This window comes from Equus caballus, chromosome 22 (assembly GCF_041296265.1).
Source record: "Equus caballus isolate H_3958 breed thoroughbred chromosome 22, TB-T2T, whole genome shotgun sequence".
NCBI classification, from domain to species: Eukaryota; Metazoa; Chordata; class Mammalia; order Perissodactyla; family Equidae; genus Equus; species Equus caballus.
Window position 1 is genome coordinate 7,119,898 of NC_091705.1, and position 17,518 is coordinate 7,137,415.

The 17,518-nt window shown below is 44.0% G+C and overlaps 1 protein-coding gene and 1 long non-coding RNA gene across 4 annotated transcripts in view; one reads left to right on the forward strand and one right to left on the reverse strand.

Annotated features, from left to right (window-relative positions):
- Positions 1-6,770, reverse strand: part of DTD1 (D-aminoacyl-tRNA deacylase 1) — a 183,052-nt gene extending 176,282 nt beyond the window's left edge. For 2 of the 3 annotated variants that reach the window (XR_011431076.1, XR_011431077.1), the window contains exons 1-2: positions 6,565-6,765; positions 1,702-1,792 (exon numbers count right to left, since the gene is read on the reverse strand). Coding sequence is in view for 1 of the 3 variants with exons in the window: in XM_023626045.2 (XP_023481813.1) it covers positions 1,702-1,792; positions 6,565-6,607 (134 nt within the window). In the remaining 2 variants the exon portion in view is untranslated. Of the gene's footprint in view, positions 1-1,701; positions 1,793-6,564 lie in introns of all 3 variants that reach the window. The other variant, XM_023626045.2, reaches the window with a different exon arrangement.
- On the forward strand, positions 6,170-7,823 carry LOC111769949 (uncharacterized). Its single transcript, XR_002802777.2, has 2 exons — positions 6,170-6,301; positions 7,531-7,823. It is a non-coding gene; the product is annotated as an uncharacterized lncRNA (long non-coding RNA).
- Positions 7,824-17,518: the final 9,695 nt, after the last annotated feature.

Sequence of the window (17,518 nt, forward strand, 5' to 3'; positions counted from 1 at the left end):
TGCAATTATGCAAAAAGATCTGAGGAAAGACACCTTGACAACTAAGTCACATGTTCCTTAAGCCCTAGAGGAGCTTTCTCTATAAGTGTGGATGACAAAGGACAGCCACCATGGCAAGGAAGAGGACCAAGTAACATTTAAGAGATCAGATTTGAGAAGCATAGCAAAGAACTCCCTGCACAAAAGTTGAAATTCCACCATTTAAAAGCTGCCTTTTTGGAGGATGTTGAAGACACGTTCAAGGGCTCTACAAATACTAAGTCCCTGACACTTTATATGGGTACCCTCTGTGGTGGCACTATTCATCACCCCCTCTCCACAGCAGAGGTCTGCCCTATGTACGTCTAGTAGGTCATATGAGCCATAAAGAGACTGAGACCTAGGCTCCCAGCTTTTGACCATGACACCACCCTACTGACTCTTGAGTATCCAGGCGACAGCTATTAAAATACCAACATCCCTGAAGTGGTACTGAACTGTCCTTATCAGTCATCAACACCTTAGCAGGAATTAGGTTGCAAGTGTGATTTTCAACCTAATACAAACGGGACAATTGAGGGGGTTATCCCCAAGCTCTGGGGACCAAGGGGCAGAATAAATGGACCCAAGCATCTGAAGTAAATGTGCCAAGCGGTGCTGGGGAGAGAATGAACATGGGTGTAGCCGCCGCTGACGCAGGAAGGGTTAACAATCACTGGAAAAGGCTTGCCAACAAACTGTGACCCAGAGGTGAGAAGGCCGGTCAGCCAATGACGGGTAAGACCTCCAGGGGGAGGCAACCTAAGACACGCATGGTCACCTGGGGGCATAGATGGAGACACGATATCGATACCAGGAGCAGGAGGGGCCGTTGCCTAGGAGACCTTGCCTGCTCGGAGATAAAAATATACAAGCACAGCAATAACATGATAATATCAAAACAGAGGGAAGGAAGGGCTCCTTGAGAAATCACTAAGAATTCTTGGCATTCGCTAATTACTTCACCCAGAACACCTGTGTATGTTTAACAGATGTAAGCTATGTATACATTGAAACGCTGGTTATAATAAACTCAGAGTGGCCATCAGCCCTCTCCGCATCTATCCTGATGTGTACATTGGATTGTGACACCGACAATGGGGAGTGGGGAAGCTGCCCATACTAAGAGACCCAGCCAGGCAACAGCAGTGACAAACTCCTCTATCTTAACAAAAAGAGCACTGGCTTCCAGGTCAGCTAGCTGAGATTCTAACTCGGGTTTGAGCTTTTTGCTTAGTGTGTATGCGTGACCTTGAGCAAGTAATTTAACCTCCCTGAGCTCCAGATCCTATATGTACATGAACAAGTGGGTAGTTTTAAAATGCATAAATAGTGGCCAGACAATACTGCTCAAATTAAAAAACAGAAATCATTCATAAGAAAAGAGGCTCAGTTTCTGCAGTAAGAATGCTTTGCAAATGTAGCAGCAAATAGGGATGGGGACTGAATTGTACCCCCACTCTGCTGCAGACTTAGTGGGTGACGTTTGACAACTACTCTTCCTCGGTCTCCTCATCTGAAACACAGAGATAACCATACTACATCGAATGGGACACGGATAAAAGTGACAGGGGCTTACTTTTTAGGAGCAAAATATTATGGAAGTTTCTAGCATACATATTTCTGTAGATATAACCATCACTTATCCTATTCATAAAGCAAACTCAGAAATCCGCATCTTACATGTGTTCCAGTTCCTTCTGTGTATCTTCCAGAGAAATACCCAGCAAGACACAGATGCCCCGTCCAATGGCACTTATCTGCTCTCCTCCAACTAGAAAGGAAACAGAAGGGAAACAAGACTCTGAACCAAACAGGTGCCATGAAGCACTTTCAAGTAACTATAGGAATGTTTAAACATCACATATACTTCTCATAACTTCTTTGGCAAAGTCAGTAGGTATTGAAAAAGGAAAGGAGTTACATAAATGCAGTTAGACAACCATAATTCATGTCCATTCTGATGTTATATCTGGAATGAATGAGTTGTGAAGTGAACAACCATTAAGCAAGATTTTAGGGCCATGTTTTCATCTGTCCTACCTTGGGCAAGACACCTGAAACTTTCTATGATGGAGTGTGCCCATCTGTAAAAACAGAACAGAGATTTCCTCCCCAGGGAATCTGGCTCAGTTACGTTAATTCTCAGAAAGGAGATAGCTGCTTTTCTTGGAAATCAGCAGTGTGGTAACACAATACACAGGTGGCACAAAATGGAAAACATTTATGTCATAAAAACAAAGAGGTGACTTTTTTTTACTTACTGCAGAGAAGACAAATATATTATACAAAAAAACCACATGTATACATTAAGCTTCAAGTCAGCAAACTTCTATCATTTCCCAGTTTAGTACTAAAGTTACAGTCTGAGCAAATGATCTCCAAATCTTTATGAATCATGCACCTCATCTATTTTTTAAAAAAAAGCCTCTGAACACAGACTCCTATTGCAAACATTTGTGTATGTATTTGCAGTCAAATGTATGCTCTGCTCCTGTTAGACAGTATCTCGGTGCCAGCACAGTACTTAGGCCAAGAGGCATCATTATGATGGTGAACCTAAACTCATATTTCAAATGTTGATCTTCATCACTTTCAGTTTTTTTGGTCAACTTTTTGCCAAATCTCATTAGATTACTGGTGTTTTGTTACTTTATCATGTACTGATCTAATGTTCCAATCAGGAGAAAGATCAACTCTGCCATCTTCTTGTTGTTTGCTTCCGCTGGATAATAATATCTAAATATCCTAAATATACCTGACAAGGCAAAATAGGCTGGACCACAGTGCAATACTCCGTAAGCTAGGGAAAAAGTGAGACTCCCCCCTCTTCCGTCAGGTGTCTGACAAGGGACCACCTGACATTCAGACCCAAGAGGAGCACCAACATCAACCCATTCCTGAAATACCAGGAAAGCCTAATTTCTCTTATTTTTATGTTAAAAACACATAAATATTTTAATATTTTCTTGTGCTGCCTTTGTTATAACCGACTATGAGTGATTTACTGTCCTTTGAGCCACTGACTCAAACAGAAATAATCCGTTTTGACACAACTAGTAAACAATCGGAGTTTGCATGGCTTTAGACAAAGTCTTTGGCTCTATCTGTTCTTTAAAGAAATCAATGTTATTTTCTTACAATGTCAATATATTGCCTAAATGTTCCCCAAAGTATGTTTTAAAACCTTAAAAAATAATGATTATTTAGCTATATCCACCATTAAAGTAATGCATATACGTTATAGAAAATTTGGAAAATGCAGGAAACAGGAAGGAAAAAAGAACACCCAGGGACAAGCACTCTCATAGTTTAATGATTTCCTTTTGCTATTTCTCTATTCATAGATTTTACTTCACATATGTTTTCAACTACTGTAATAATATTGTATATAAATTTTTCTGTCTCATCGTTTCTTTTAACTTTGCATAAGGATTTTTCCATGTTCTAAGCTTTTCCTAAACATCTTCTAATAGTTGCATCCCATCATGTGGAATAATTGCATTCCATCCAAAGGACTGACTAGCCATCCCATCTAGCTGGATACATGGCTTGTTTCAAAATTTTCATTCAATAAATAACACTGTGATGAAAATCTTTGTACACTAAAGCTTTTTTTTTAATACATTTTACTTTTCAGAGCAGTTTTAGGTTCACAGGAAAACTGAGCAGAAGGTACAGAGATTTCCCATATACCCTCTGCCCCCCCACACGCACAGCCTCCCCCATTATCAACATCCCCCACCACAGGGGTACACCTGTTACAACTGATGAGCCTACACTCAGAGTCCAGAGTTTGCATTAGGGTTCCCTCTTGGTGGTGTACATCCACGGGTTCGGACCAACGTGTAATCACGCGCATCCACCACTACGGTATCGTACAGAGTAGTTTCACCGCCCGAAGAATCCTCTGTGCTCTGCCTATTCAGCCCTCTAAAGCTTTTCCTATAATTAGGATTATCTTCTCAGAGTCGAATCTCAAAAGTAGAATCACTATTTGAAGTGATTCAAATCACTATTTGAAGATTTTCAGCATTTTTATATTGTATTAGTGTCTTAATAAGAAACAAATTATGCCCCAGAGTCTATACATGATGGTTGGCTCTCTTATTTTGGAGCAGTTTTCTCCCTCCTCCAGGGACAAGCAGAAGAATTAGGAAGTTCAAAGAGATCTTTTATTATAGACAAATTTCTATAATTTCCAAGGGAAAGGATTTCCAAGGAAAAAACCTGAGAATCACCATTTTAGACGACAGATCACAGGGCTGGAAAAGCCCTGAGATGTTTGGTCAACTTCTCCAAGTAGGAGTGGCATCACTCGACCTCTTCTTCCTCGAGAATTCACAACCTCCCAAATTAATGCATCAAACCCAACCATTTTCGCTCCTCTTCCCAACGTTCTGTGATTCTGTTCAGAATTTAGCTGCTGAAGCTGAGCGATGGGACATGGAGGTCACTGTACTACTCCATCTGTGTAACCAAATGATTATGTTTGAAATGTTCCATAATAAAGCTTTCAAAATCAGATTATCACAATAACCATAATAAGGCATCAAAATGTGCCTGAGCAATCTCATAAAATGAATCTGCCACATAATAAGATGTGACTCCTAATATTCTACTCTGTCCCAACCATAAAATAGGAAGTGACGTTTTAGAATCCCTGAAATAAAATGCCATTCGCACAGTCACACTTCAGTGAAGCCAGCCACATTTTAAAGGAATCAGAAAATCTTTCCGTCACAATTCAACTAGAAGGCCTGGCTAACTCGAAGGTCCCTCCAGCACTGAGAGAGAATTCCATTTTATTAACATCCAAATTATTAACACCTTCCCACAATTAACACTCATCTGTTTTTTTTTGAGGAAGATTAGCCCTGAGCTAACTGCTGCCAATCCTCCTCTTTTTGCTGAGGAAGACTGGCCCTGAACTAACATCGTGCCCATCTTCCTCTACTTTATATGTGGGATGCCTACCACAGCATGGTTTGCCAAGCAGTGCCATGTCAGCAGCCGGGAACCGAACCAGCGAACCAGGCCGCCAAAGCAGAACGTGCGAACTTAACCGCTGCCCACCGGGCAGCCCAACATTCATCTTTTTTAATACACAGGTTGGTCAGTTGGTTTTTAACTAAAAGCATGCAATTTCAATAGTAAACTAAAATCACTCAAACACCATTCAGCAAATCTCACAGACTATATGTTTTCAATATTCCATATCAGCAGGATGGAGAGTTCAGGAGAAAGAAAATCAAAACTTAAATTCTCGAAAGTTTACTCACTGTTGATGATGACCACATAGAGCAGACTACTAGATTATTCTCAAAAAAGCAAAAAACCTTTTCATCTATGAATTTTCCCAGTTCTAGTGAATTTAAATATTAAGTGAAATGCTAAAAATCTTTGTTTTAAAATTCTATAAATCCCAGCGCTATTCTAGTCTCTATTACTCCAGGACCATATCCAAAACCAGTTATCAGAACACCTCAGAAATCACTGAAAAGTAGAATCTCAGATCTAAATATACGGTTTTGCTGGGTTTGGTTGTTTCTTTAGGGGATTTGGTTGTTTCTTTAGGGGATTTTGTTTTTAGATTTATACTTTTGTGGACAGAAAGAACACATATTTGGTGTAGACTGGCTTGAAGCAAAGGATTTCTGGAATTACCTGAACTAAAACAATATTATAATTCTGCCAATAAAAATAGAAAAGACTACAAGACAATCTAAAGTTTGTCATTGAAATGTTTTTTTAACATCTTTATTATCTTGGTTTGAGTTTTTAAAACGACTACATTATCTACATTAATCATCTAGACCCCTGATGTCCAAACCAGGCTGGAGTGACGAAGTGTTGACTAATCGTTGGGTGGCTAGGTCCACAAGAAATTGGTGAAGAGAGATATCTGATCTTGAATTCTTTAGATTCTGACCCCATCCTGCAAGGTTCGGCGTGAGGAAGAGGGGTGTGCCGGGGCTGGGGACGTCCTGCATCTAGTCTGGGCGCTGGTCACGTGGGTGGACACAACTGTCAGAACTCATCCAAATGAACCACTCTTCACATCTGTACATTTCATTGGACGTCAATCTCCATAAAAATTGGGACATGCAGAAAATGGGCAAAAATGGGAAATTTAAAACAGAACGTTGGAAAGGGGGAGTTCTTGCTCCGGAAATGCTCCCTACATGTTGCTCGTGCAACATTCCAGGGAAGAACGGGCCACGGGGATGCTCGGAGGTTCTGCCACCCTGTACTCTGGACAGAACAAATGACGATAATCATAGTAAGACGCGTTTATGAGGAACCCAAAGCGGAGATCCTAAAACCGGGACGCGCGGGGTTGGCCAGGCACGTGGACGGCGCGCTCCGGCCTCGGCGGCGCCCCGAGCCGGCCGTGGACTCGGGGCTGCGGGGGCCGAACTCGCGCAGGAGCCGCCGCGGCCGGAGCGGCCGCGGGACGGCGTGGGGGTACCTCCCGGGCGGCCGGGGACCGCCTAGCGCGGGGTCAGGGGCGGCTCCTCCCGGGCCCGGCCCCGCCCGACTGACCTGTGACGCTGGCCCGGGTGACGCGCTGCACCACGGCCTTCATGGCGGCGGCTGGGGCGAGCTGGGCGGCGCCGGGCTCCTTCCGGCTCGCGACACCGCGGGCGGCTCTGCGGCCGGCGCCCTCTGCGGGTGACACCAGGAAGCGCGCCCGGCGTCCCGTCGGCCCTGGTCCGCGGCGGCCCGCCCACGTCGGCCACGCCCACTCACAGGGTGGCCCCACCCACGTGGGTCAAGCCCCCCCTGCGGCCTCGCCGTAACCCCGCCCGCCCATGATAGGCCCCGCCCCCACCCTTGGTCCCACCCACAGCCGGGACCCGCCCGAACTCTGGGATCCAGCGACCCCCGGCCCAGCCCCCAATCCGTGCCCAGATCCCCAATTTGGGTGCTGGTGTTTTCCACATGCCCGTTTTCAGTCAGTCATCCTTAAATTCCAGCCTTGTCTTGAATCCTATTCCTGTGTTCCCCTTCCTTTTTTCCACTCCTCTGGGGACAGATCCTCCCAAATTCTTCCTCCATCTTCTTGCCTCAATGGCTTCTCAGAAACCCCATGGAACAGGATCTGCTGCATAAAATAGCCGTTTAACTATAAATTTGACTTAGCCATGTCATGGTAATATAGAGATATATGATTCTGTAAGTCTGATTCCTCCTCTATTAGAAATACTGAGTTCCCCTCGTGGCGTTGTTGGGAGATTGAAATGAATAGACTATGTAAAAGTGCTTAGAAAGCTGCAAAGGACTGTACCAATTTTACCCTAACAAATTATCATCACTGATAAAAATAAGTCCCTCTAGGTGTGTCTTCTTCCTAAAGTCCTCTAATAGCATTGGTGGGTGTAGAGTAATGGGGTTCAGGACACGCTACCCCAAAATATGGCACCTTGGCATCTTGAATATTTTAAGCTGAAGGAGATTGAGAAAACAGCAGAAGCAGGAAAGTCACTGTGACATTCTCCCCTGAAACAGGCCATCAAACCGTCACGTGAGAGGAGCCCTCCCACACCTGGCGGAAAGGAGCGTCCTTGTCTCCGAGGACAGAGGGACCCGAGAAGAATCCGGACAAACAGGCCTTGCTGTCTGCCCGCTTTACTACCCTTCCCTCCCGCTCCTTGACCTGCCACCTTCCTCCACGACTGTCCTCACTTCACCAAACCCAGCAGGAAAGTACACGGCTCTGTTTCTTCGGGTCGTCATTTCCTTAGGAAGGCTTCTGTGTCATGTAAAACTTAAATAAATGTGTACGGCTTTTCTCCCGTTAATCTGTCTTTGTCAGGTTAATTTTCAGACCCAGTCAGGGACCTTAAGTGAGTCATGAGCCGAGGAAAACTTTTTCCTCCCCTATAAGAGAAAGCATTCAAGTGGAGAACAAGGGACAATTATTGGCCAGAAAAGACTGCAAACTAGTATGCTTGAACGTTAAATACCGGATATTAAATTATGTTAATGAAGTGGCCAAAGTTAACATCACCAGTAATGAGACAAACGAACATCGTATGCTTCGGATATTGTGCTGATGGGGAATGGTGTCAGTTTTGTGATATTTCTGGTAAAAATGTATAACCTCAATCCAATCATGAAGGAACATCAGATAAACCTAAACTGAGGAACTTTCTACAAAATAGCTCGTCAGGGTTCCTCAAAAATGTCAAGGAAAAGAAAGTCTGGGGAACTGATCCAGATAAAATGAGGCTGTTAAAGAAATAGGAAAACTAAATGTGATGCATGAACCTGGGTTGTATCCTGGCCAGAAAATAAGATAAGGAAAAAAGTTTATTATTAGGACAATTGGTAAAATTTGAAGTTTTTTTACATTAAATCACCACATCTCAAACATTTTGATCTCAGGACCTCTTTACTTTCTTAAAAATTATTAAACACTCAAATAGCTTTTGTTTATATTGGTTATATATAAAAGTATTTACTGTATTACAAATTACAACTAAGAAAAATTGTTAAACATTGATTTATTAAAACATTTAAAAGTAGCAATAAAAAAATCCATTCTATATTAGCATTAGAGCAATGAGGTCTTTATGCACCACGGAGCCTCTGGAATGCTCCATTGTACACTCCTGAAAGAATAAGAATGAGAAAGGCAAATATTGTGTTTACATTATTATAAAAATAGTTGGAAATCATAGGTCCTCTACAGGGGATCCCAGAGAACCATTTGAGAACTACTGGATTTGATAGCAAGATCAAATCAATATTGATTTCCTGATTTTTATGTAAGAGAACATCTTTGTTTTTAGAAAATACACACTGAAGTATTTAGGGGTAAAGGGACATGACATCTGCGCTTTTCTCTCAAGTGGTTTGGAGAAAAATAGTAGGTACAGAGAAAATAAAGACAGTGATAAAGCAAATAAGGTAAAATGCTCACAACAGGGAGATTAGGTGAAAGGCACTTATTTTTTGTAAGTTTGAAATTATTTCAAAATAAAAAGTTTTAAAAATATGCCAAAACACCAGTGTTCTTTTTTAAATTTATCAAACTCAAAAAGGTCAACATCAGGAGACAAACATGTCTAGCAACTCCTCTTCCTGTGGCCTCCTCCCCTTTGCCCACGCTCTCCCTAGACTCCTACATTGCCATTCTCTCCTGGACTCCCTCCTTCCACCTGCTCATCTCCTTTGATGCCACTTCTGAGCCTGAGGATTCTTCAGGGCTCAGTCACGGACCCTTGCTCTCTAGATTTACTCTCCATTCTCTTTTTGAATTCCACCTTCATGCTGTTGATGCTCACATTTTCATCTCCACTCCAGACATCTCTGAGCCTGTGCTTCCAAATGCCTTCTTGACATCTCTATTTCCATGAATCATAGATGTCACACACATTGTATAATAAAGAATTTGTCTGGTCTTTGGTCTGGGTTCCTGGCGTTGAGCTTCTAAAGTCCTTGGAATTTCCCAAGTGAAAGGAGTGTCTTTGTTATTCACAAGCCCCTTGATCATATCTGAGTTTATGCTAATGAGACAATTCAGAATGGGAGCTGTTCACCAGAAAGATCACTCATGTGATTAGAAGGTTGGGGCCTTGAGCCAGCCCAACCTGCACCAGAAGAGGGGGTTGAGTTGAGTTGAGATTGAGTTGAGTCACATGGCCGGTGATTCAATCATTCATGTTTATGAGATGAAACTGCAATAAAAACTCTGCACACTGAAGCTTAGTAGGGAGTCCTGGTTAGTGAACATACAGATGTATTGGAGGAGGATTCCATGGGGAAAAAATACAGAAGCTCTGCATTCAGGACCCCCAGCCTTGCCTGATGTGTCTCTTCACTTGGCTGGTCCTGATTTAAATCCTTTATAATAAAACTGTGATTGTAACTATAGTGCTTTCCTGAGTTCAGTGAGTCATTGTAGTGAATTATCAAACCTGAGGGGATCACGGAAACTCCAAAATTGGTATCCATTTGATCAGAAGTAGAGGTGGCTTGGGGCCTCCCAAAGTGCAGCTGTCATCTGAAGCAAGGGCAGTCTTGTTGGAGATGTGCCCTTAAACTTGCAGGGTCTATGCTAACTCTGAGATGCAGAACTGAGTTACAATACACTAATGGGTGCTAGACTAACCCTCCAAATCCTCCATACTCCACCACCTGGGCCATCCCCATTTATATAAATGGCTCTACTGTTTACCACAGTCAGAAGTATGCGACCATATGGGGCCAGCCTGGTGGCGTAGTGGTTAAGTTTGTGTGCTCCACTTTGGCAGCCCAAGGTTCACCAGTTCAGATCCTATGTACCACTCATCAAGCCATGCTGTGGCAGCATGCCACATCAAAGAATTAGAAGGACTTACAACTAGGATATACAACTATGTACCAGGACTTTGGGGAAGGAAAAAAAAAGAGGAAAATTGGCAACAAATGTTAGCTCAGGGCCAATCTTCCTCACCAAAAAAAAAAAAAAAAAAAAGTGTCCCATGATTGTTCTCTTTCCCACTCCTCAAGTATCTAGTCCATCAACAAATCTTCTCACTCTCCAAAACATATCTTCTCTCCAACTCCCTGCATTATCCTGTTCCAAGCCCCCATCATCTCTCACCTGCATTTCTACTACTGCTTCCTCATTGGTCTCCCTACTGCCACTTTTGTCCTCCAACTGCTTCTACATACAGAGATAAAAGTGATGTTCTTAGAAGAGGAAGTCTTCACATTCCAGATTCTGGTCTTTAAATTTCTCAAATAACCCATTTGTTCCTACTCAGGACTTCAGCATCCTCTGGTCCTCCGCCTGGGATGCTCTTCCCCCATCTTTGTTTACTTAGCTCCTCTTCTTCCTTTGGACTTTCAGCTCAAATGCCTCCTCCTCAGAGAGCCCGTCTCTGACCACACAGACCAAAGTAGCTGTCCCTGTTCCCTGTTACTCTCCATTACCATCCTGTCATTTTTTCCCTCGTAATCTTCTGGCCACTTTCCATTATTCTACTGCCTGTTAAGCTGTGTTCCATTTGCGTCTCCCATGCTTACCATTGTACCCTAAGCATCTAATTCAGTGCCTGGAGCTCAGGTAATAATGCTAGTGAATAAATGTTTTGTGAACTTGAATTTTTGGTTAACAGCGTATTGCGGATTTGCAGTATCTCTCTATTCATAGATGTACAGATGTTAATGGCTACACGGGATGCCAATATACATATCACAATTTACCTAACCTGCCTTCTATTGATGGATATTTAGGGCTAAATCAGTTGGAATGTTTTTTGGTTCTGTGTAACAGGAAATAACTCAAAATGGTTCAAACTTTAAAGAAATGTATTATTTCACCTAACAAAACAGCTCCAAAGCCAACAAAGATCCGGGGCCCAGATCTTTCCCTCCTTCTGCTCTGTCACCCCAACGTGCTGGCTTTTCTCAGGCATCCCACAAGACTGAGAGAAGGCTGCGGCTGTTCTGGGCATTCTATCCAGACACAGCGTCCAGGGGCAGGAGAGACCATCTCTTCTTGCTGCGTCCTCTGAAGCTAGGACATCCTGCCCAGAAGCCCCTCCCAGTTCACTAGCCGGAAGGAAATCACAATGCCAGGTTTAACCTGGTCACTTGGGATGTCTGCCCACCCCCACCATGATTGCTTCAGATAAGAGGTTCTCGCGGGGGGGGGGGGGGGGGGGGGGCGGGGTGCGGTGGGGAAGAGCTCTCCCGGGCTCTGGAGCTTCCAATGTCTGGAGGTTGTTACTGGCATTTAGTGCCCAGGGAATTTGAAATGCTGAAGCTCTTCCCACTCCTGGGGCAGCCCACAAAAGGGATTGCCTTGTCCACAATGTCATTAGTGCCCCCTTTCAGAAACACTGGCTTGGACTAATCAGGATCTGCCCTCTGGGACTGGACCAGCCCCCCTGAAGCACTTGGTGGGGTGGATTCAGGAGTCCGTTATAAAGCAGGAATAGGGGCAATGGATGTCGGGAAGGGAATCAGCAACGTCTACCAAAAGGTGGTTTTCAGTTTGATGCCATGTTGAACAAGTTGTATTTAAGAGGCTTCTGCCTACATCTTTTCAGTTATCTCCTTAAATTCTTGAAAGTGGGATTGCTAGATCAAAGGATATGCCCATTGTCCCTTTTGATACACACTGCTAATATGCCCTGCTGAAGAAGTATGTTACCACCAATGGAAACCCTCCTTTCAGAGGACAGGCAAGTTTTCAGGAGAGATGCAACTCCCTGGGATACCACAGTGAAGAAAGCAAAGCAAGTGGAGGACTACAGAAGGGGACTATTTATAAGCAGGAAGACATTCACAGCTGAATTTCAGGAATATCTAAGACATTATTTTACTCCTGACAGTAACAGCCCGTGCTCAAAGCACTTCCTCTTTTCAAAGTCATAACCCTGTTGGTGAACAGAGTTGGTATTATCCATCTTCTTCAAAAGAAACTAAGGCTCAGAAAATACAGAGGATTTTTTCTGTCATGGAAAGTTAAGTTCAATTTTTAAAAACAAATTAATGGGGAGATGGAATGTGCTTAGAGTTACATTGACTGTAACAGAGACCCAATTAAGAATGTCTTAAACTTTGTAGAAGTTCATTCTTTCTCTCAAAAAATCCAGGCCTGGTAAGGTGCTCCACAGCACCGGAGAACTGAATGCCTTTTGTTCTGTTGCTGCACCATCGCTCAGGAGTCCTCTTCCTCTGAATGGTCCAAGATGGCTCCCTGCCTCATTCTTGTTCCTCCAGTGAGAGGGCATCAGGAAAGGGAGCGTATTCCCCGGAGCTGGCTCATCACTCACTCACGCCCCACTAGAGACGTGGCCCCACCTTCTGTTCAAAGAGACCAAAGACTTTAGCAAATACTTCCATGGAAGAAAAAGATGACAGTCTCTGCCACAAATTCCAAATAGGAGCGCTTTTCTGAAGATAGATGTGCTAATGAACGAGCCATTTCCAACCATTTTAAATAGAAAATACTATTCACCTGACATACATTCAAGACAAAGAAATAACTGTCCCTCCCAGCCCCTGTGGACTGTGAATTTAATAATTACTTTCGTATTCCCTACAGGGTGATGACTACCGTCAGTGCTCTATAGATGTGACATGCATGGGTGAAGGAATGAATGAAGGAACAAGTGAAAGAATGAACTGGCCAGCTTCTGCTTCTGGGTTAGCTGTCCTATGGGAGACCTCTTCTGTTCAATACTGTCTAATACTTCTGTTAATACAATTTCTGGATATAACTTTTTGTATCACTAGAATAAAATAAAATACATTTAATACTAAAAATTCCTTTTGCGTATGCAGCCTCTCTGTGATGATACAGGATGCTGCTGTGTCCCAAATTACCAACCATCATTCCATTAGATAGCAAATAAATATAGCCAATGGGCAGAATACAGAGCCAAACTGCTAATTATTCCAAATCCACTGTACTTTTTTTTAAAAAAAGATTTTATTTTTCCTTTTTCTCCCCAAATCCCCCTGGCACATAGTTGTATATTTTTAGTTGTGGGTCCTTCTAGTTGTGGCATGTGGGACACTGCCTCAGCATGGCCTGATGAGTGGTGCCGTGTCTGCGCCCAGGATCTAAACCGGTGAAACCCTGGGGCACCAAAACGGAGTGCATGAACTTAACCACTCGGCCCCCTGGGGCCGGCCCCTGTATTTTTGTTTTTAATAGAACCCTGATGGTAGTTTTTGACTTGTTATCTGGTTCTCACAAAAACGTGAAACAATCTTGTAACTTGAGCTTCCTACCATTTCGATGCTAGAAAAGTGGAAAGTTTTCGGTGGTTTTTTTTTTTCAGAGCTTATAGTCAACAGCTCCCTCTCTTTGCTTTATGAGAGGAAGTTGGTATGATGCCAAAGACTTAGGCTTTGGCACCAGAAAAACCTTGGTTTCTGTCCTAGCTCTGCCACTTTCTATGTCACCTTAGGAAACATGGTTAAACTTCACTTACCCTCTGTCTTCTTCTCTGTAAAATGGGGATAATGTCTTCTCCTCAGGATTGTGGTGGGCTGTCAACATATACACGTGCTCTCAGAAAAGGATCTAAGCAAATAACCTAAGCCTATTTTCACAAGTCCATAAACGCTGAACCATATCTGTCATTTTTGAAATGATGATAGATCATATCATTAATTTTAACAGTCTAATTCCAGCCCTTAAAGCAGAGTTCCCCAGAACGGTCAAAGCCCAGTGCTCTGTGTACTGGAGCATGTTGGAGCACCGTGCCCTAAAAAAGCAGGTTTTTCAGTTCCATCAGGTGAATTTCTGTTGCTAGGAGATCCTTAACTCCATTGCTTCTTTGACATCAGCCATTTAGGCATTTTTCTCTGATTCCATCAGTACACAATTGGGTAGTGATTTTCTTCTCTGAAAATAGGCTAAATCCAGGAGAGTTCCAAGTTCATTTTGACATATGCCGAATCTGAGATGGAAAAATACAAAAGTGTGGCAAGACAGTCCTCTGATAGATCACCAGAAAGACAACTCCGAGCCCTGCATGTTTGGTCCCTTTCAGAAAATCCACTCAAAATACACCCTACCTTGGATGCGACCCTTGACTCACCTCCGGTGCTTGGTGAGGCGGCAATTACTGGGCAGCGCTGGCAACTGAGCAGCTGAGTCCTGGCACCGCCAAGACCAAGTTCCGTCAGGAAGCAGTTAAGGAAGATTATCCAAAACTTAGAATGTAAGGCAAAAGGAAGGTAGCAAGTCCTTTCAATGTCACCTTGGAGCGCTATGTTTAACAAGCTGTGATACTGAGATTTATAATAAGAATATATATATTTGGTTTGTTTCTAGCGCAGAACTCCTAAAACCATTACAATTTCCTGTGTTGAGAGAAATCGAGATGTCTTTTGCTATGTTAATGAGGTGACTTTTGGACCCGACCTCAGGATGGGGGCTGGTAGCCAGGGGAACCAACCTTGATTAGACGATTGGAACTTTCAATCCCAACCGCTAGACCTCTAGGGAGGGGAAAGGGGCTGGAGATTGAGTCTGCCAGTGGCTAAGGATTTAATTGCCAATGGCTAAGGACTTAATCAATCATGCCTACATAACGAAGCCTCCATAAAAATCCAGAAGGAGTGGGTTCGGAGAGCTTCTGGGTTGGTGAACAAGTGGAGCCTGGGGAGAGTGGTGTGCTCAGAGAGGGCATGGAAGCTCCACCCCTCTCCCCATACTTGCCCTATGCATCTCTGCCACTTGTCCGTTCCTGAGTTTTATCCTTTTATAATAAACTGATAATCTAGTAAGTAAAATATTTCTCTGAGTTCTGCGAGCCGCTCTAGCAAATTAATTGAACCCAAGGAGGGGGTCATTAGAACTTCCCATCTGTTGGTCAGAAGCACAGGTGACAACCTGGACTTGCTACTGGCACCTGAAGTGGAGGAAGGTGGATGCCTGGTGGGCCTGAGCCCTTAACCTGTGAAATGTGACGCCATCTCTGCGTAAATAGCGTCAGGATTGAGCTGAATTGTAGGACATCCAGCTGGTGTCCGAGAATTGCTTGTTGGTGTGGGGCAAACCCCCCTCCACACGTTGAAATTGGGTCCCAGAACTCTTTTACAGGCCCACTCAAAGACTCCTTAATTATCTGGGGAAATGTACCTTTGTTTGACCCATCATCTACTTACAATTAAAAGCCTGGATTTTGTGAAGTTACATGTTAACTTGTAGAAATTTGTCCAGCAAAGATAAAAGTAATTTCTTTGGGGCTGGCCCAGGGGCGCAGTGGTTAAGATCGCACGTTCCACTTCGGTGGCCCGGGGTTCGCTGGTTCGGATCCCGGGTGCGGACATGGCACCGCTTGGCAAGCCATGCTGCGATAGGCGTCCCACATACAAAGTAGAGGAAGATGGGCACGGATGTTAGCTCAGGGACAGTCTTCCTCAGCAAAAAGAGGAGGATTGGCAGCAGATGTTAGCTCAGCGCTAATCTTCCTGAAAAATAAAAAAGTAATTTCTGTCCTGTAAGCAAACAAATAAAGCCCCAAAGTATAGGCATTTACCCCGCTGTAGCACATTAACCAGAAATCGCCTTCTAACTCTTCTTTCTCTGATGCCTAAATAATTCCTGTTCCTCTACTCTCCTTGAGCCAGCTTTATCATCCTACTGAGTGTTTTTTTTTTAAGATTTTATTTTTCCTTTTTTCCCCAAAGCCCCCTGGCACATAGTTGTATATTTTTACTTGGGGGTCCTTCTAGCTGTGGCATGTGGGATGCCGCCTCAGCATGGCCTGACGAGCAGTGCCATATCTGTGCCCAAGATCCGAACCAGCGACCTGGGCTGCCAAACTGGAGCTCACAAACCTAACCACTTGGCCACGGGGCCAGCCCCATGGGTTTTTTATTAATGAGTTGAACAAGTCTCTGATATTTGTTCATTCTGTATTTGTATTAGATTCATATTTTTAACTTTTTGAAAAGTACATTTTGACAATCCTTAGCCTCTGTGTTTCACATATGCAGAGTGGCACTGTAATAGCCGTCCTTCCATACCCAGATAGACTTTGCATGGGTAGTGTGTCCAGGGGCCCAAGACCACCCCCAGGTTTGGTGATTTGCTAGGAGGACTCCCAGGATTCAGCATATAGTCACACTCACAGCTGTGACCCATTAGAGTGAAGAATACAGAGCAGAATTAGCAAAGGGAAAAGGCACATGGGGTGAAGTCTGGAGGAAACCAGGTGCAGGCTTCTAGGAGCCCTTCCAGTGCAGTCGCACAGGACTTGACTAATTCCTCCAGCATCAAATTGTGCCAACATTTCTAAAGCGTTGTCTACCAGGAAGTTCATTAGAGACGCAGCGCCCCAGGTTTTTACTGGAGACTCTTCATGTCAGCACCCTCTGTCTAGCGTGTACCGAAATCCCAGACTCCCAAATGGAGGCAGGGATTCAGCGTGAACCACATTGTTTGAACAGTTTAGCCACAGGGAGCCACTCTTAGTTTGAGAATAGTGGATTTCCCCAAGGAAACACAAGCTCCCAGATGCCAGCCAAGGGCCTAGCTCACCAGCAGGCATTTTTAAGGATAGCCACCTCAGGCCTGCTCTCAACTCTTTTCTGCACAGGTAGCTTACAACGTTACAGAAGACATAGAGGAAAGCCCTCCTCTGGTGTACTCCAAGGCAGAGTGCAAATCTGATACCCCAAATCCATTCTCCCTTTCTTGCTTGGTAACAGAGGAGAATGCGCCCAGTTAAACAAGCGTGCTGCCCGACTCCCTTGTAGCTCCAGTCACCAGAGAGATGGAAGTGGAGGCTGGCAAATGGGACGCCAGGAATGCTCATTTAGGAGATGGCAGACAGCTAACCCGTTGTCTCTTTGCATTACTCTGTTTCCTCCTTCTGCTTGGGAATGTGAGGCTACGGCAGCCATCCTGGGACCAAGAGGATGGAAATCACCTTCTCAGAATGGAAAAGCAAAGGCCAGAGGGAGCTGGGCCCTCGATGACTCCACGAATCCTCTACACCGGCCCTGGACCATCTACTGCCAGACTCTTTTATAA